This window comes from Mytilus californianus, unplaced genomic scaffold (genome assembly GCF_021869535.1).
Source record: "Mytilus californianus isolate M0D057914Y unplaced genomic scaffold, xbMytCali1.0.p SCAF_4, whole genome shotgun sequence".
Lineage (NCBI taxonomy): Eukaryota > Metazoa > Mollusca > Bivalvia > Mytilida > Mytilidae > Mytilus > Mytilus californianus.
Genome location: NW_026262690.1, coordinates 34405694 through 34426992, shown reverse-complemented (window position 1 = coordinate 34426992; position 21299 = coordinate 34405694). Strand labels below are relative to the sequence as shown.

General features: G+C 33.3%; 1 protein-coding gene and 1 long non-coding RNA gene across 2 annotated transcripts in view; both read right to left on the bottom strand.

Moving 5' to 3' along the window:
- LOC127737949 (general transcription factor IIF subunit 2-like) overlaps positions 1-21263 on the bottom strand; it is an 89216-nt gene extending 67953 nt beyond the window's left edge. Inside the window, exons 1-2 of the mRNA XM_052248920.1 lie at positions 21147-21263; positions 12062-12138 (exon numbers count right to left, since the gene is read on the bottom strand). Of these exons, the coding sequence (XP_052104880.1) occupies positions 12062-12138; positions 21147-21233 (164 nt within the window). The 5' untranslated portion in view covers positions 21234-21263. The remainder of the gene's footprint in view (positions 1-12061; positions 12139-21146) is intronic.
- LOC127737961 (uncharacterized) lies at positions 15-5656 on the bottom strand. The gene is made up of 2 exons (XR_007999894.1): positions 4502-5656; positions 15-1038 (listed from the first exon to the last, which is right to left on the bottom strand). It is a non-coding gene; the product is annotated as an uncharacterized LOC127737961 (long non-coding RNA).
- Positions 21264-21299: the final 36 nt, after the last annotated feature.

The window sequence follows — 21299 nt, the reverse complement described above, 5'->3', positions numbered from 1 at the left end:
AATAAGACACTGAATCCTTTACATTTCTTTTTAATAGCCCATAATGACATTCAAATGATTAATCATTATCATGATTATAGAATTTATAGTTCATAAAATCATTGATACCAGCTGACTTGGCAAAAACTGATCAACTTTCAATTTACAGCAAAAGTAGCAATATCTTTGTCTTTGTACTATTCTATGAATTGTCACTTCCATTCTGGCTTATAATTCTCATTGTATATTCACAAAAACAAGATCAACACATCTAATATCTATCATGACTAGCATAATTCTTATTTTGGGTAGGTTCTCTCTATCGTCACTTATTCACTTTCATTTTCAGAAACTAACTGTAGGTGGTTGAGGTCTCTGATTTTTCGTACAGAAAGTATGCATTGATTCTTTTAGTTTTTTAAGTTGTTAATCGGTTTCCTTTTTAACAAATTATCCAACTTGGGCAACTATTGCAGTTTATGTAATTTGGAGCTTCATTATAATCATGATTATCATGATTATGACTAAATACCATGATTACATAAAATATGGAATTTTTCCAGTTCTACACCAGCTTCACAGATACATGTATAAGTAGTTTTGGACTTGCAGTGTGAATCTTAATACTTTTCTCTTACTGCTATGTAGCCTTTCCAACTCCATTTTCTGAATATCTGCTGACATTTTATTCAGTATCCTACATAACTGCTAAGTTCAATATATCCACCATATCCACACATGAATATTTGCACTTTGAAGCCTGGAAATTCAGTCTTGTCCTATCCTATTAAACATGTACTATAATTTCTATCCTTTTGAAACATTTTGTACATGTTTTTTCAAGTATGAAATTTCTCCACAACTTCTATCATGATTTATGCAGATCAGGACATGCACAGAAAAAAATTAACATGTGCATCATGCTAAACGGTAAGTAGCTTTGACTGTTGAAATTTCATTCATAGGCGGCTTGTTTTCTTGTACATTGTACATATCAGTTATACTGCTCTAGCAATGAATAGCTTCGGAAGTATGTGCTCACTGAATAGCCTGGACGACCTGAAACATGAAAAAATTACATTGTTAGATATACAAATATAATCCTTTTGAACAGAAACCAAAATATGACAGAAAGAAACAACATCTTATATATATAATAAAAAACAATTTTAATACAATCGACAATGATGTTGGGTTGCTGTCCCATTGACATATAATCCACATCTCCTTTTACTCATGTGCATGATGTGTGCAAAAAACTGATGTAACTATACATGTACATGTATGTACATACTAATATGATAACTTTAAATTAGATTTTAAAATCCCAACCTTAAAAATACATGTATTCCAGCCCTGAGAACAATTTCGATTTCGCCTGCATGGTTAACATTGAAATGTAAACAGAATTGGTTAATTTAAATTTTAACTTACTTTTACTCATTTTTAAAATAACGAATTTCAATCATGACAATACTTATGAGAGTGAGAGAGTATAGTATCATGCATGGCAATACATAGTCCCCTACCGGTTAAAATTTCATTATACTGGAGCAAAATGCTATACTTAATCTATAACTTGGCATGGTGTATTGTAATAAATATCAAGTCAATATCTACAACCATGATAAAAAATGTGCGGAAACCTGAATATTTGAGTGAATTTATTAAGTCTATTGACCATAACTCTGGGCAAAATCATCGGAACGGAACAAAATTTGAACTTGATCTGTAACTTGTTATGATGAAAATAGATATCAAATATCAAATCAATATTTTCAAGCACAAAGAAAAAAAGTGAGGTAAACTGATTTTCCCAACTGATGGAATGACAGACAGACAGATAGACGGAGTGCAAACCAAAAATTCAATGCGGAGGGGGCATTTAGTTTTACCCTTGTCCGTCCATACGTACGGACGTCCCAAAATTGGTTTCCGTTCTCTAACTTAAGTTTTCCTCAACCAAATGTTATCAAACTTATACACAATGCTAATTACCACAAAACATAGATCAAGTTTGAATTTTGGTGGCGTCACTTGAACCATTCTAGAGTTATGCCCCTTTATAAATGGAAAAATTGCAAATTTTTTCATTTCCGTTCTCTAACTTAAGTTTGCCTCATCCAAATATTATGAAACTTATACACAATGCTTAGTAACACAATACACAGATCAAGTTTGAATTTTGGGGGCGTCACTTTTACTGTTCTCGGGTTATGCCCCTTTACAAATTTTTTTTCCAAAAATATCAATGTCATTATTCAAGTAATTTTTTTTTAAATTAGAGTTATCTTCCTTTGTCCATGATTATAGTTAAATCAACTACAATCAATGCTTTATACAATACAATGTTTAATTTTGCCTTCCACTGATAAAACACAGATCAAGTTGAATTTGGGTAGTGTCACTTTAACCATTATTGAGTTATGCCCCTTTATAAATCGAAAAATTGCAAAATTTTTAGTTTCCATTCTGTAACTTAAGTTTGCCCCAACCAAACATTATGAAACCTATACACAATACTCATTACCACAAAACTAAGATCAAATACAAATATTGTTTCCGTTCTCTAACTTTAGTTTGCCTCAACCAAATGTTATGAAACTTATACACAATGCTTATTACTACATAATACAGATTAAGTACGAAATTCCGTGGCGTCACTTTTACCATTCTTAGTTATGTCCGTTTATAAACATAAAAATTGCTGAATTTTTCGTTTCCATTCTCTAACTTTAGTTTGTCTCAACCAAATGTTATAAAACTTATACACAACCGTTCTAGAGTTATGCGTGTTAACAAATATAAACATTGCTGAAATTTTCGTTTCTGTTCTCTACTTAAGTTAGCCTCAACCACATGTTATGAGACTTACACACAATGCTTATTACCACAAAACTCAGTTCAAATTTGGGTAGCGTCACTTTTACCGTTCTTCAGTTATGTCCCTTAGCTTTATAACTATATGATATGCAAGCGGGGGCATCATCTGTGTCCACATGTGGAACAATCCACATTTATGTTGTATAATGATCGATAATTGTTTTAAACAAAAAGTGTAAATTTTGACAATTGAAAATGAGGGATTATTAGCAGATTGTTATAAAAATAATAAGGAGACGTGGTATGATTGCCAATGAGACAACTATCCAAAGTTCAAATGAAGTGCATGTATGTAAGCAATAAGAGGCAACCATTTGACCTTCAACAATGAGAAAAACCCATACTCATACAGAATCACTGGTTATAAGTACTGGACATGAAGAATGTCAACTGAGAAAACTAACAGCATATTTTCATATCAAAATAATATACGAAAAAACCAATATATATATATATGACAGACAAGAACCAACGACAACCACTGTTTCTGTTAAATTAATTCCCAGTTCATATGAAAGATAACAAAAAATTTAGAGCTTGACATAGATGATACATGTACTATACCTGTTATTGTAATCTGCATGTTGATAGATAATACATACGACATGTACGAAGGATATATATATCACCAATGATTTTGATTTGGGAATTTTTGTCATTAGGTTGCTGACTTTATTAACCCTTTTATTTATTTTATGTATTTAATCATTTGTTATTGTAAACAACTTGAGCTCTTTTCACAAAAAATCTTGCAACATTATTGATCGAAAATTATACTGAAATGTAATGCCTAAAATTTGGTTTTGGTACATATGTCATGTATGTTTGCAATGTAAGAGACAAATGAACAGCTTTGCCATTAGCTCCTGTTGCTGTTACAAAAATAAAAGTTCAATAACTTCTCAATGCCATATCAGATGGACGGATGGACTTACAAAGTTATACCATAATAAGTCCCATAAACGGGCATATAAAAAAGTATTGCCTATTGGAAATATATGTAAATTTTTTGGGGCCCTTTATAGCTTGCTGTTCGGTGTGAGCCAATGCTCCGTGTTGAAGGCCGTACCTTGACCTATAATGGTTTACTTTTATAAATTGTAACTTGGATGGAGAGTTGTCTCATTGGCACTCATACCACATCTTCCTATATCTAGTAAATACATGTATTATTATATATCTTGCCAAAATTACATTCATGACATTAATATTTATGTACATGTATACATGATGGATATATGTATTTGTCACAAAAAAGTGAATGCAGGGACTTTCTATACTAACAAAGTATAGACTGTCACTGGTGACTGTTACCCGGGAAATCCCCCCCCCCCCCCCCCCCCCCCCACCCCCACCCCCCGGAAAGATTTTCTTAATTGGGCTCGTCAGAGACTCTGGACTTGGAATCCTAAACTGTAAAAGGATTACAGCTGCGGTTAAATTTCCTTAGAACTACACAATACTCGCAATACAATCATAACAGAACATCGACTTACACAGTGCTTATTTGTTTTACGGGGGGGGGGGGCTTCATACTAACCCCTCGAATCCCCCCTGGCTATAATGGGTGTGTATTGGCAGACCCTTCTTTGGTGCTTAATATTATATATGCAGACAATGATTCATTTGTTATATTTACCTGCTGTAGTTTACATGCTGTATGTGTCTGTTCAGTTTTCTGTACGGAAGTCCAAGACCTGCTTTTAACTTGACGTTCGTTGTGGTCATAATAGCAACAGCAAACTAAATTCCTTCTTCTCTTCACCTCAACATAATCTCTCTGTGTCAGCTCTACGTTTCTATTATATCTGACACTCAGTGACAGGACATTTTCGTGCAGAAGCACTGAGCTGACAAAATGTGAGAATACTCAAGAATTTTCTCTTCATATTGCAATATTGACATCAATACAAAGTGTGATGTATCTTTATGCCACTCAAAGAGCTTAGGTAAGGTCCTACTAACACAAAAAGGCTTAGTAAGTTAGTTGCTAGTGTCAGGGAGGTCTGCATATGAGCAGTTACCTTCTTTATAGTCTTATGGAGAACAATTTACAGGGAGATAACTCTTGATAACAATTATTTAATGAAAGTTACAATATCTTATTTATTCAGATGTTATACATTTGCAAAGTATCTTATCTGAATAAAATCTTTGAAATGTTCAAAATTGAACATGTAAAATGATAATAACATCATATTTTGTTTGATATATACCCAAAACTAGTTTAGTAAAAAATGTGGGAAAAGGCTTGAGGTGGGTTTTTAGAGTTAAAAATAAGGCTATTTCTACTAATTTGCCATGGGTGGATTTTTTATATTTTTTTAATCCAATAAAAAGGTGTGTAAAGAAATTTATTTCATGTATTTATGTGCTCACCTTTTCGAAAACCAGTGACTTGAACTTGGCTAGTAAATGACATATACAAAATAAGGCATTAAAGAGAGCACCCTTTCAGTGTGCCAAAAAATAGAAAATGCTTTATAAATGCATAATTTATGATCTTTCATATCTATTTCCACAATATAAATGACTAGAAACCCAATAGAACTAATTTGATGACTTTTAAAGTACTTTCAACTAAACATATATTTGAAGGTTTTTTTTAGCTAATTTTATTCAATTATGCAAATTAGCTTGTTACTAAAAATAGACACAATTCAGAGAAGTCTAAAACATATTTTCTGGTTTCCATTGAACCTAAGATATCAAAAAACTTCATTAGCTGGAAAAGTTTTAACCACCCTCCTGGACGATTTTTCAAATTTTGCATGGTTTTCTGTGAGACAAGCTCTTAAACAAAGGACATAGATGGATTCATGACAAAATTGTGTTTTGGTGATGGTGATGTGTTTGTAGATCTTCCTTTACTGAACATTCTTGCTGCTTACAATTATCTCTATCTATAATGAACTTGGCCCAGTAGTTACAGTGGAAAATATTTTGTAAAAATTTACAAAAATTTACAAAATTTATGAAAATTGTAAAAAATTGAATATAAAGGGCAATAACTCTTTAAGGGGTCAATTGACAATTTTCGTCATGTTGACTTATTTGTAGATCTTACTTAGCTGTACATTATTGCTGTTTACAGTTTATCTCTATCTATAATAATATTCAAGATAATAACCAAAAGCTGCAAAATTTTCTTAAAATTACCAATTCAGGGGCAGCAACCCAACAACGTGTTGCCTGATTGGTCTGAAAATTTCAGGGCAGATAGATCTTGACCTAATGAACAATTTTATCCTCGTCAGATTTGCTCTAAATACTTTGGTTTCAGAGATATGAGCCAAAAACTGCATTTTACCCTATGTACTATTTTTTAGCCATGTCAGCCATCTTGGTTCGCGGGCGGGGTCATCGGACACATTTTTTAAACTAGATACCGTAATGATGATTGTGGACAAGTTTGGTTAAATTTGTTTTAGTAGTTTCAGAGGTGAAGATTTTTGTAAAAGATTACAAAAATTTACGAAAAATGGTTAAAAATTGACAATAAAAGCCAATAACTCCTTAAGGGGTCAACTGACCATTTTGGTCAATTGACTTATTTGTAGATCTTACTTTGCTGAACATTATTGCTGTTTACAGTTTATCTCTATCTATAATAATATTCAAGATAATAACCAACTAGAGGCTCTAAAGAGCCTGTGTCGCTCACCTTGGTCTATGTGCATATTAAACAAAGGACACAGATGGATTCATGACAAAATTGTGTTTTGGTGATGGTGATGTGTTTGTACATCTTAATTTACTGGACATTTTTCCTGCTTACAATTATCTCTATCTATAATTAACTTGGCCCAGTAGTTTCAGAGGAGAAGATTTTTGTAAAAGATTACTAAGATTTACGAAAAAATGGTTAAAAATTGACTATAAAGGGCAATAACTCCTAAAGGGGTCAACTGACAATTTCGGTCATGTTGACTTATTTGTAGATCTTACTTTGCCGACATTTATTGTTTTTTACAGTTTATCTCTATCTATAATAATATTCAAGATAATAACCAAAAACAGCAAAATTTCCTTAAAATTACCAATTCAGGGGCAGCAACCCAATAACGGGTATTCCGATTCATCTGAAAATTTCAGGGCAGATAGATCTTGACATGAATAACAATTTTACTTCATGTCAGATTTGCTTTAAATGCTTTGGTTTTTGAGTTAAAAGCCAAAAACTGAATTTTACCCCTATGTTCTATTTTTAGCCGTGGCGGCCATCTTGGTTGGTTGACCAGGTCACGCCACACATTTTCAAAACTAGATAACCAAATGATGATTGTGGCCAAGTTTGGTTTAATTTGGCCCAGTTGTTTCAGAGGAGAAGATTTTTGTAAAAGATTACTAAGATTTACGAAAAATGGTTAAAAATTGACTATAAAGGGCAATTACTCCTAAAGGGGTCAACTGACCATTTCGGTTATATTGACTTATTTGTAAATCTTACTTTGCTGAACATTATTGCTGTTTACAGTTTATCTCTATCTATAATAATATTCAAGATAATAACCAAAAACTGCAAAATTTCCTTAAAATTACCATTTCAGGGGCAGCAACCCAATAACGGGTTGTCCGATTCATCTGAAAATTTCAGGGCAGATAGATCTTGACCTGATAAACAATTTTACTTCATGTCAGATTTGCTCTAAATGCTTTGGTTTTTGAGTTATAAGCCAAAAACTGCATTTTACCCCTATGTTTTATTTTTAGCTGTGGCGGCCATCTTGGTTGGTTGGCCGGGTCACGCCACACATTTTTTAAACTAGATACCCCAATGATGATTGTGGCCAAGTTTGGTTTAATTTGGCCCAGTTGTTTCAGAGGAGAAGATTTTTGCAAAAGATTACTAAGATTTACGAAAAATGGTAAAAAATTGACTATAAAGGGCAATTACTCCTAAAGGGGTCAACTGACCATTTCGGTTATATTGACTTATTTGTAAATCTTACTTTGCTGAACATTATTGCTGTTTACAGTTTATCTCTATCTATAATAATATTCAAGATAATAACCAAAAACAGCAAAATTTCCTTAAAATTACCAATTCAGGGGCAGCAACCCAATAACGGGTTGTCCGATTCATCTGAAAATTTCAGGGCAGATAGATCTTGACCTGATGAACAATTTTATCCCATGTCAGATTTGCTCTTAATGCTTTGGTTTTTGAGTTATAAGCTAAAAACTGCATTTTACCCCTATGTTCTATTTTTAGCCGTGGCGGCCATCTTGGTTGGTTGACCGGGTCACGCCACACATTTTTAAAACTAGATACCCCAATGATGATTGTGGCCAAGTTTGGTTAAATTTGGCCCAGTAGTTTCAGAGGAGAAGATTTTTGTAAAAGTTTACGGACGACGGACGACGGACGACGGACGCAGGACGACGGACGCAGGACGACGGACGACGGACGCAAAGTGATGAGAAAAGCTCACTTGACCTTTCAGGTCAGGTGAGCTAAAAACGGCAAAATTTCCTTTAAATTCGAATTCAAGGGCAGCAACCCAACAACGCGTTGTCCGATTCATCGTCAGATTTACTCTAAATGCTTTGGTTTCAGAGATATAAGCCAAAATCTACATTTTACCCCTATGTTCTATTTTTAGCCATGGCGGCCATCTTGGTAGGTTGGCGGGGTCATCGGACACATTTTTTAAACTAGATACCTTAATGATGATTGTGGCCTAGTTTGATTAAATTTGGCCCAGTGGTTTTAGAGGAGAAGATTTTTGTAAAAAGCTAACGACGACGGACGACAACGACGATGGACGCCAAGTGATGAGAAAAGCTCACTTGGCCCTTTGGGCCAGGTGAGCTAAAAAGAGTGTGGAAAGCTGATTATTTTTAGTGATTTTTCTAAGTCAAAGGACCATAACTCTGCACAAAATCATCAGACCGGAACAAAATTCGAACTTGATCTGAAACTTGTCATGATAGAACAATACACCATACATGTATATCAAAAAGAGTGTGGAAAGCTGATTATTTTTAGTGATTTTTCTAAGTCAAAGGACCATAACTCTGCACAAAATCATCAGACCGGAACAAAATTCGAACTTGATCTGAAACTTGTCATGATAGAACAATACACCATACATGTATATCAAATCAATATCTTCAAGCATGAAGAAACTAGAGGCTCTAAAGAGCCTGTGTCGCTCACCTTGGTCTATGTGCATATTAAACAAAGGACATAGATGGATTCATGACAAAATTGTGTTTTGGTGATGGTGATGTGTTTGTAGATCTTCCTTTACTGAACATTCTTGCTGCTTACAATTATCTCTATCTATAATGAACTTGGCCCAGTAGTTACAGTGGAAAATATTTTGTAAAAATTTACAAAAATTTACAAAATTTATGAAAATTGTAAAAAATTGAATATAAAGGGCAATAACTCCTTAAGGGGTCAATTGACAATTTTCGTCATGTTGACTTATTTGTAGATCTTACTTAGCTGTACATTATTGCTGTTTACAGTTTATCTCTATCTATAATAATATTCAAGATAATAACCAAAAGCTGCAAAATTTTCTTAAAATTACCAATTCAGGGGCAGCAACCCAACAACGTGTTGCCTGATTGGTCTGAAAATTTCAGGGCAGATAGATCTTGACCTAATGAACAATTTTATCCTCGTCAGATTTGCTCTAAATACTTTGGTTTCAGAGATATGAGCCAAAAACTGCATTTTACCCTATGTACTATTTTTTAGCCATGTCAGCCATCTTGGTTCGCGGGCGGGGTCATCAGACACATTTTTTAAACTAGATACCGTAATGATGATTGTGGACAAGTTTGGTTAAATTTGTTTTAGTAGTTTCAGAGGTGAAGATTTTTGTAAAAGATTACAAAAATTTACGAAAAATGGTTAAAAATTGACAATAAAAGGCAATAACTCCTTAAGGGGTCAACTGACCATTTTGGTCAATTGACTTATTTGTAGATCTTACTTTGCTGAACATTATTGCTGTTTACAGTTTATCTCTATCTATAATAATATTCAAGATAATAACCAAAAACGGCAAAATTTCCTTTAAATTCGAATTCAAGGGCAGCAACCCAACAACGCGTTGTCCGATTCATCTGAAAATTTCAGGGCAGATAGATCTTGACCAGATAAACAATTTAATCCCATGTCAGATTTGCTCTAAATGCTTTGGTTTCAGAGATATGAGCCAAAAACTGCATTTTACCCCTATGTTCTATTTTTAGCCATGGCGGCCATCTTGGTTGGTTGGCTGGGTCATGGGACACATTTTTTAAACTAGATACCCTAATGATGATTGTGGCCAAGTTTGGTTAGATTTGGCCAAGTAGTTTCAGAGGAGAAGATTTTTGTAAAAGATTACAAAAATTTATGAAAAATGGTTAAAAATTGACTATAAAGGGCAATAACTCCTTAAGGGGTCAACTGACCATTTTGGTCAAGTTGACTTATTTGTAGATCTTACTTTGCTGAACATTATTGCTGTTTACAGTTTATCTCTATCTATAATAATATTCAAGATAATAACCAAAAACGGCAAAATTTCCATTAAATAACCAATTCAGGGGCAGCAACCCAACAAAGGGTTGTCTGATTCATCTGAAAATTTCAGGGCAGATAGATCTTGACCTGATAAACAATTTTATCCCATGTCAGATTTGCTCTAAATGCTTTGGTTTCAGAGATACAAGCCAAAATCTACATTTTACCCCTATGGTCTATTTTTAGCCATGGCGGCCATCTTGGTTGGTTGGCTGGGTCATCGGACACATTTTTTAAACTAGATACCCCAATGATGATTGCGGCCAAGTTTGGTTAGATTTGGCCAAGTAGTTTCAGAGGAGAAGATTTTTGTAAAAGATTACAAAAATTTATGAAAAATGGTTAAAAATTGACTATAAAGGGCAATAACTCCTTAAGGGGTCAACTGACCATTTTGGTCAAGTTGACTTATTTGTAGATCTTACTTTGCTGAACATTATTGCTGTTTACAGTTTATCTCTATCTATAATAATATTCAAGATAATAACCAAAAACGGCAAAATTTCCATTAAATTACCAATTCAGGGGCAGCAACCCAACAAAGGGTTGTCTGATTCATCTGAAAATTTCAGGGCAGATAGATCTTGACCTGATAAACAATTTTACCCCATGTCAGATTTGCTCTAAATGCTTTGGTTTCAGAGATATAAGCCAAAATCTACATTTTACCCCTATGTTCTATTTTTAGCCATGGCGGCCATCTTGGTTGGTTGGCCGGGTCACCTGACACATTTTTTAAACTATATACCCCAATAATGATTGTGGCCAAGTTTGGTTAGATTTGGCCAAGTAGTTTCAGAGGAGAAGATTTTTGTAAAAGATTCCAAAAATTTATGAAAAATGGTTAAAAATTGACTATAAAGGGCAATAACTCCTTAAGGGGTCAACTGACCAATTTGGTCAAGTTGACTTATTTGTAGATCTTACTTTGCTGAACATTATTGCTGTTTACAGTTTATCTCTATCTATAATAATATTCAAGATAATAACCAAAAACGGCAAAATTTCCATTAAATTACCAATTCAGGGGCAGCAACCCAACAAAGGGTTGTCCGATTCATCTGAAAATTTCAGGGCAGATAGATCTTGACCTGATAAACAATTTTACTCCATGTCAGATTTGCTCTAAATGCTTTGGTTTCAGAGATATAAGCCAAAATCTACATTTTACCCCTATGTTCTATTTTTAGCCATGGCGGCCATCTTGGTTGGTTGGCCGGGTCACCGGACACATTTTTTAAACTAGATACCCCAATGATGATTGTGGCCAAGTTTGGTTAAATTTGGCCAAGTAGTTTCAGAGGAGAAGATTTTTGTAAAAGTTTACGGACGACGGACGACGGACGCAGGACGACGGACGCAAAGTGATGAGAAAAGCTCACTTGACCTTTCAGGTCAGGTGAGCTAAAAAAGTGAGGAAACTGATTTGCCGGACTGACAGATGGACAGACAGACGGACGGAGTGCAAACCTAAACATGCTTAAGTCCCCTTCAACTTCGTTGGTAGTGGACTAATTAACTTACCTACTAACAAAAGGAAAATGGACAGAGATAAAACACAATGCCCGCGACTATTTGTTAAGGAAGAAAAAAACATGTTGTCAATGTATGAGAAAAAGAAAAATTCAGGGAAGAATAATGCATCTTTCCTTCAAATTAAGGCCTTACTTTGATCTTGTGATTTTTAGCTTTCCAACTTCACCACCGTCTGCATGATTCCACTTCTCTGACAAATACTTTGGTACCTGAAACGGTAAAAATTTGTTGTTCAGCTTCAAACATTTGTTCCCTCTGTCGTAAGCATGATAAGAAATTGTATATGCATATAGTCACCAAAATATAAGCAAATGCTTTTATTCAAAGAAGTCACCTCTAAATATTTTTTTAATTTGGAAATCATGAAAATTCAATGCAAATCAAATGTCTGAAAATTCCTCCTTCATTTCAACTGCAAAAGTTTGTATCTATAACCAACCATCTCCCTTGCATTTTTAACATGTGGTATCTGTGTGAAATACAAACATCCTCATATCAAAATATCATACCACATCTTCTTATTTTTATATATTAAATAGTTCACGGTTAGATTCAGCATGTTCAGCATATGAAAGAACCCCATAAAATCAATTTTTGTTGAAATCAAACATAGCTTAATTTTGGACCTTGATTTGGACCAACTTTGAAAACCTGGTCCAAAAATCCAAAATTTAAATACAGGTTTAGATTCAGCATTTCAAAGAACCCTATGTATATTCAATTTATGTTGAAATCAAACACAATTTATTTTTGGACCCCAATTTGGACAAACTTGAAAACTGGACCCAAAACAAAAACATCTAAATACATGTTTATTAATAGACAATATAAGCTTAGTTTTTATAAAGGAGTTTGCTTCATCAAAAAAAAAAATATATATATATATAGCATTCAGAAAATTAGTTTATACTGAATAACAAACAAACCTAAAACAAATTCTTCAAACAATTTTCCAAAAAAAAATTTTTTTTTTCCAAAATATCATTTATCATTAATTCAATGTCTTTAAAAAATCTAATAAAACTTATCTATAATTATCTTCATAATATTTAATAATGACATTAAATTTCAAACTATATTTATACTGTCCTACAGAGCATATCATCAATAACACTTAAGAAAAACACAAACTTTTCAAATAAATCTGTCACTCCAATTATAATTGTGTGATTGATAATTACCAGATGTTTTCTTATCTTGATAAGAGGTGAAAATTATTTAAAAACACATAGTGTAATCAAACTTTATATATATAATTAATATAGTTCCCAATATTTTTTCTTTCATTTGTCACAAACTAATATCTGCAACTTATCTATCAATGTCAACAACTTTATCTACACAATGTATTGTTATGAAATATATTCCAAGGGAAGTTTCAACCATAAGAAAATATTCAAACATGTTAACAATCTTTAAATAGAACACAATGTATACACAATTATCACCACAATTAACAGATTAATATATCTGAATCAGCAAATCTATTTTAAACTATGCCTCAATTTAAAATTTCTATTAGTTTACAATAAATCTCTAAATGTAGAGCTTGATTAACTATTTAATATCCCAACCCTCCTATTGTGGTATGGAACCTTGTGCTAAAATTCCTTACACATCCATACACTTATACTTAAGTTATTGTCTGTGAACCAATTTATTTTCCATGAACCAGTGATGTAAACCACAAAAAATTGTTCTCTAAAATTAGATGTGATGTTTTATCTATTTTCAACTTAAAATTTCTGATAATTGTCCAATAACATCTCTGAATTCAGATTATGAGCAAATATGTAATAATAGCCTAGTTTCTGACACAGAATGAATGTGGTATAATGAAGTTCTTAAATAATTTTAAAATTAGACATTTATCAATTATGGTCCAATATTCAAATTCTAAATACATGGTTGGATTCAGCATATCAAATAACCTTATTGTTTCATTTTTTGTTAAAATCAAACTAAGTTTTATTTTAAATACTTTGGACCTTTATGGGGTCCAGTTTGAAAAACGGGCCCAAAATTAAAAGAATCAAACACTGTTAGATTGCACACATTAAAGAACACCAATGATTTAATTTTTTGAAGAAATCGAACAAAAAAAAGTTTAATTTTGGACCCAAATTTGGACCAACTTTGAAAACCAAGCACAAAATCCCAAAATCTAAAACACTGTGGGATTGACCATATCAAATAACACAAACTGTTTAAATTTTGATGAAATCAAACAATATTCAATTTGGACCCCAATTTGGACCATCTTGAATACTGTGCCCAAAATCAAAAATCTAAATACATATTCAGCATATCATAGAACCCCGATATTTCAATATTTTAAACTAAATAAAAAAAGTTGTATTTTGGACCCTTATGACCTTAATGTGGACCTATTTGCAGACAGGCCTCAAAATTAAAAAAAATCTAAATACACAATTAGATTCAGCATATCAAGGAACACCAATAATTTAATTTGTAAAGAAATCAAACAAAGTTTAATTTTGGACCCTTTGGACCTTAATATGAATCATTTCATAAACAGACCCTAAAATTCAAATATTAAATACCCAATTAGATTCAGCATATTAAAGACTCCTGAGAATTCAAAACTTTTGAATTAAACCCCATTAAAATTGGTAAAAAAATAAGCAATTTATATAAAGTATTGGTTTTGGCCCCTTTTAACTAAACCAATAGCATCATAACCCCTAATATCAATCCCAAACTTTATTTTATGGTATAACACCTTGTGGCACAATTAAATAGCAATATATAGACTTATACTCAAGTTAATGTCTAGAAATCAGAAAATCCTAATTTTTTGGCCCCTTTAAAGCCCCTTATTATTGAACGGTTTGGAACATGACCCCTACAATCCATCCCAACTTTCCTTTTAAAGTATGGAACCTTGTAGTAAAATTTCATAGAAATCCAAACTCTAATACACAAATTAGTGTCCTGAAACATGAAAAATGCTTCTTGTTTACCCCTTTTTGTTCCTTAATTACTAGACAGCTACAACAATAACCCCCAAAATAAATCCCAACCTTCCTATATAAATATATTATGGAATGGAACCTTGTGCTTAAATTCAATACAGATCTACACAGTTATACTCAAGTTGTTGTCTGTGAGCTAGACAAATAATTGTAATTGTTAGGCCCTTTTTGGCCCCTAATTCCTAAACAGCTACTACAATCAACCCCAAAATAAATCCCAACCTTCCTATTGTGGTATGGAACCTTGTGCTAAAATTTAAAAGAGATCCATACACTTATACTCTAAGTTATTGTCTGTGAACCTGACAAAAAATTGTTTTTGATAAACCCTTTTTGGCCGCTAATTCCTTAACAGCTATGACAATAACCCCCAAAAATATTCCCAACCTTCCTATTGTGGTGTGGAACCTTGTGCTAAAATATTGACCAAATAAATATCTCTTATACTCAAGTTATTGTCTTAAAACTGGGCATATAATTGTTTTTCGCCCCTTTCTGGTCTCTAATTACAAAACAGCTAAGACAATAACCCCCAAAATCAATCCCAACCCTCCTATTGTGGAATGGAACCTTGTACTAAAATTTCTTACACATCCATACACTAACGCTAAAGTTATTGTCTGCGAACCAGGGTAGGAAACTCACTGGAAATGTCTACCAGACCACAGGGCTGGCTGCATAAAAAAATTACCTGTCCTGATCAAAATTTACCAGCCCTGAAAATTAATGCAATAAAAATCAAACCCATTTTCCTTCAAGATTCTAAATTATGTTTTTGTGTTTTAAGATTTTTAATGACTAGAAGTATTATTAGATAAACTTGAGGATTTTTTGTGATGAAAATGACTTATGACTGCTTTTGTAAATACACACTGCAACAAGACTTACAAGTGCACATTTAAGCAGACACTGCTAAGCCTAATGACCATTTGTTCAGAAGCAAGGTGTGATTTAATTTTTAGAATTTGGGGTGGGCACTGGGGGTGTTAGTTTGTCTTCAGTGTAATTCAGCATGCCTTTGTTTGTACCTTTGTTCCACGAAATTACTTTTAAGCAAATAAAAATAAAATTTTGGTTTCATTTATAATTTTATTGCTCCTCATTTTCACAATATTTGAAACTCAACCACTCGAACTCCGTTTTCCAACCAGGAACAATTGTCCGCTTCCTCTTAGACTGATCGTACAATTTATTTTTTCCTGTTGAGTCAACAGCAGTTCGCTTTTTCGTAAAGACATGAGTTTACCAAAACAAATTTGTACTTTCGATTTCCTCTAATATTTATTTTTTATTTAATAAACGCGATCGCGATTGGACGATTCGATACCAACTAGCCAATGAGTGCGGATATTACAAACAACAGGTATCACCATGTTCCCTGCAGAAATCGCGTGGAAACACGTGGTAGTAAAAGGTTAATTGGCAGTCATGATTCTTACGTGCTGTTATGAATGGGGTAATACTGAGAACTCATTCCAAAAATAGAAAAAGGTAATCCCAACCACCTGCAAAAAATAGACCGTCCACCGGACTGTTGAAATTAAATTTTTAACCGCCCGATCGTAAAATAGGCTGTCTCGGGCGGTCGGGCGGGCTATAATTTCCGACTCCGCTGCGAACCAATTTATTTTCCATGAACCAGTAAAACTGAATAAAATTGAGAATGGAAATGGTCTTTTTTGGCCCTTAATTACAAAACTGCAAGGACAATAGCCCCCAAAAAAAATCCCATCCATCCTTTAGTGGTATGGAACCTTGTACTAAAATTTCATAGAGATCCATGAACTTATAACATAATACTACCACGGTCGTATAAAAACTTGTATATCATTGGCATTGTTTGTGATACAATTTTAAGAACAAAAGTATAATATTGGCATTATTTCTGAACAATTTTCGAATAAAATACAGGCTTTTGCTATATAATTTTATTCCAACATAATGGCTTGCAGATATGTACATTTAATTTAAAGAAACAATAATAAAATATTCATGATATTTATGAAAACAAAAAGCTTATGAATGTTCATATCTATATATATTTATTGGTTATTTCACTCGCTGTGTTCGGGAAATAAACAGAACACGATATTATGAACTAAATATCATTGAGATGGGAGCCATCTCTGTGGGCCCCGCTGTGAATAGTGTGTGGTAAAAAATTTGTATCTTTATCATTGGACATGGGGTTGTCAACTAAAACCGAAGTTTATGACCTTGACCTTTGACCTAGGAAGTTGTACATAAATTATGACACACCCTCTGGTGTTGGTTTATATACATGTCAAGTATAAACTTTGAAATCATAACGGTTCTCAAGATATAGAGCGGACACGATCTTTACCATAGGACATGGGGTTGTCAACTAAAACCAAAGTTTTTGACCTTGACCTTTGACCTAGGAAGTTGTACATACATTACGACACACCCTCTGGTGTTGATTTATATACATGTCAAGTATAAAATTTGAAATCATAACGGTTCTCAAGATATAGAGCGGACACGATCTTTACCATAGGACATGGGGTTGTCAACTAAAACCAAAGTTTTTGACCTTGACCTTTGACCTAGGAAGTTGTACATACATTACGACACACCCTCTGGTGTTGATTTATATACATGTCAAGTATAAACTTTGAAATCATAACGGTTCTCAAGATATAGAGCGGACACGATCTTTACCATAGGACATGGGGTTGTCAACTAAAACCAAAGTTTTTGACCTTGACCTTTGACCTAGGAAGTTGTACATACATTATGACACACCCTCTGGTTTTGGTTAATATACATGTCAAGTATAAACTTTGAAATCATAATGGTTCTCTAGATATAGAGCGGACACAATTTGTTACGGACGGACAGACGGACGGACAGGCTAATCACTATAGGGTGTCCGCCATTCGGCGGGGCCCTAATTATTAACACTTCTATATAGTTTATGTAAACATACCAGGGTTCTTATTGTGAAATTTAAGTATATATCTTTGATCTTAGTAGCTTTAAAACTTGGTAATAATTTTGTTCAAAATTGTAGCTACAATCCCTATAAATGTATAATATGTACATGTAAGGTCCAATTATCATGATCATAATCAAGACTTCCAACAAACAGAAATTTATCCTGTTGAACTTACTTTAAATAAAGCTAATACTAACAATGACCACTATCCTTTCCTTGATCTTGATATCTATATCTTTAACGGGAAGCTTAATACAAAAATTTATGATAAAAGAGATGATTTTTCATTTCCTATCGTTAATTATCCATTTTTAGATGGTGACGTTCCCTTGTCACCATCTAATGGTGTTTATATATCTCAACTTGTACGATTCGCTCGTGTATGTAACAACGTATTAGATTTTAGCGAGAGAAATTTATATATTACTGAAAAATTATTACACCAGGGTTTTCGATATCATAAACTAGTCAAAACATTTACTAAATTTTATCATCGGTATAAGGACATCATTCGTAAATATAACTCAACATGCAGACATCTTATACGTTCGGGTATTTCACATCCAATCTTTTATGGTAATATTCTTTACAAGGCACAAAAATGTCAGTATTCACCTCAAAAGCTAACAAAACCTTTAAACAGACTTATTAAGAAGGGATATAGTTATGATACTGTTGTCAGGTCATTAAAGATTGCATATTTTGGCTTTAATATTGATTCACTTATAGGGTCTTTGCATCAGAATTAAACATATTTATTCTAAAACCAGTGGTTGGCATGACACGGGTTATGTTCTTCTCATATATTTTATGACGGTATAATACTAAACCCCTAACAGGAGGGATTGTGCCTGATATTCATATGATGAAGACATAATCTTTCAATCAGTTTAATTGAGGTCTGGAGCTGGCATGTCAGTAACTGCTAGTAGTCTGTTGTTAATTATGTATTATTGTCATTTTGTTTATTTTCTTTTGTTTCCTATTCTGACATCGGACTCGGACTTCTCTTAAACTGAGTTTTACTGTGCGTACTGTTGTACGTTTGTTTTTCTACATTGGCTAGAGGTATAGGGGGAGGGTTGAGATCTCAAAAAACAGATAGTCTTGTATCATTTTTAATTTTAGTTTCTTGTGTATAATTTGGAGTTTAGTATGACGTCCATTATCACTGAACTAGTATACATATTTGTTTAGGGGCCAGCTGAAGGACGCCTCCGGGTGCGGGAGTTTCTCGCTGCATTGAAGACCCCTTCGGCTGTTGTATGCTCTATAGTCGGGTTGTTGTCTCTTTGACACATTCCCCATTTCCATTCTCAATTTTATCTTCCCAAATACATTCAGTATTTCATATTTGTTCAACTAGCAGTTTCAAATTTAATATTGACAAGATAAACTGCCTTCCTTCAGAGGTTTTTTTAGTCATTTGGTTGCTGTTTGTTTGACATATACATTGTACAACACATCTCCTTTTATTCATACATGTATCTGGGCACACATACATGTATATGGTGGCAAAATGACTCAACGGTCAACATACATGTACAGAATATTCATCAAAATAGAAGAGTGTCTTTAAAATATACCAAGCTCTAAATTGCCCCTACTTTTAAACAGTTGAACAAATACAATTATTACAAACAACAAAGAAACAACACCTGGTAAATCTTCAATACGATAGAATTCCTAATGTGAATGTCTCTGGTATGCAGGGTTGTTACTATAAACATATAAAATGTGAAAAGTGTAACAACAACACTTTAGGGATTTCTGCAGTAAATTATGTAAATTGATATGTTTTGGTGCCCAGAGCACTGTCATCAGGATAATTTTAAACAATACAAAATATTGAGCTGAAGTACAAAATCCTGAAGTGATAAATTACAACACAATGTTACAATGAGTATAAATAGAAGGTGATAGTACAATGTAGGTATAGAAGTAAACAAATAAGAATGTTAAATAGAATATGTCACATTGAAATGTTTGTTGATCTTACTCTGCCAAAGTCTGTTTTACATTTGCAGCAAAAAAAATGAATATGTATAAATTTGTCATCTTGCATAATGGAAATAAATCAAATATTTAAGAAGTTTATGTCCGACTGTGTACTATTTGTGTTTTACTCATATTTGGATGACACTTGACTTGCAATACTGTCCCATTTCGACTGGCTTCACTAAAACAGAGGTACTGCTTCAAATCATGCTGAGTAGTGTTTGGCCTCAGCTGGTATTGGAAAATGTTTATTTAGAAAGTAATAAGAAATTATGATGACTTTTAATTGCACATCTGTTCATTTAAAAAATTAATATAAATTCAAGAATGGTGTCAGGTACTGGTGGTTGTACAATGTATATTTCATTAAGACGTTTAATGGACAACACATCTCTGATTTCACATCAAGTTGAATGAATCTTTATTGTTATCTATTTGAGGGCGGCCTAATCAGTAAATCTTGACACATAATCCCAAAAAGAATAATGGGCATACAGTAATTTACTGTTCACCCTAATACCTGTTGTCCTGGCTACATTTGCTCTAGTCCAAATAATTATGACGTCTTGCAAGGCTATTTTAATTTTTTTTCTGCGACGCCTTCCTACGACGTCACAAAAAAGGTAAGACTTTGTAACTATGCAAAAATTTCTAGCCGGCAATGAAGATTTCATGCCAAAATTGGGTCTCAAAGTTCCCCCCAAAATTCTCTCTCAAAGTCCAGACGTAAAAAATGGCTTCAGCTTTATGACATCGTAGGAAGGCATCACAGAAAAAAAATTAAAATAGCCTTGCAATGTCAACGTATATTTGTTCCGCCTAACAGAAGTTCCACTGGAAACTTTGTTATAAACAATGTCATAATATCTGTTCCTGTTGGAACAAATATTCTATACCATTTATTCCGTTAGGGACATATACTGTAATATTAATTCCAGTGGAAATAATATTCCAGAATATTTTTTTTCCATTTGGAAATAATATTATGAAGGAACTTCTATAAATAATTTTCGTGACAGCAAGACGTCATATTTATTTGGACTATGTTTGCTCTAAAACCTGTTCTGCCTGAGTCCTTTTGTCCATATTTGTAATTTATTTTGTTGTCTTGTTGTATAATATATTATTTGATTTGCACTGAAGTCTACAGGTTTTCAGCAGTACAAAATTATAAACAAGCAATTAATCTTAAAATACTTTCTCAGAAGGGACAATGCTGGTTCTGTTGTGTGTCACTAATGTTTGTTGTGGAAAGCGACTTTACCTTTACCAACCATACACCCCTGCCTGCAGCATTAAGATCTACATCTCTTGGAGTATGAGCCTTCTCAAACTCTGGGGGCATAGACATCACAGCTGAACATATAAATCTTCAACGTGAAGGTACAAAAATTGAATGTTGTGAATAAAAGCTAAA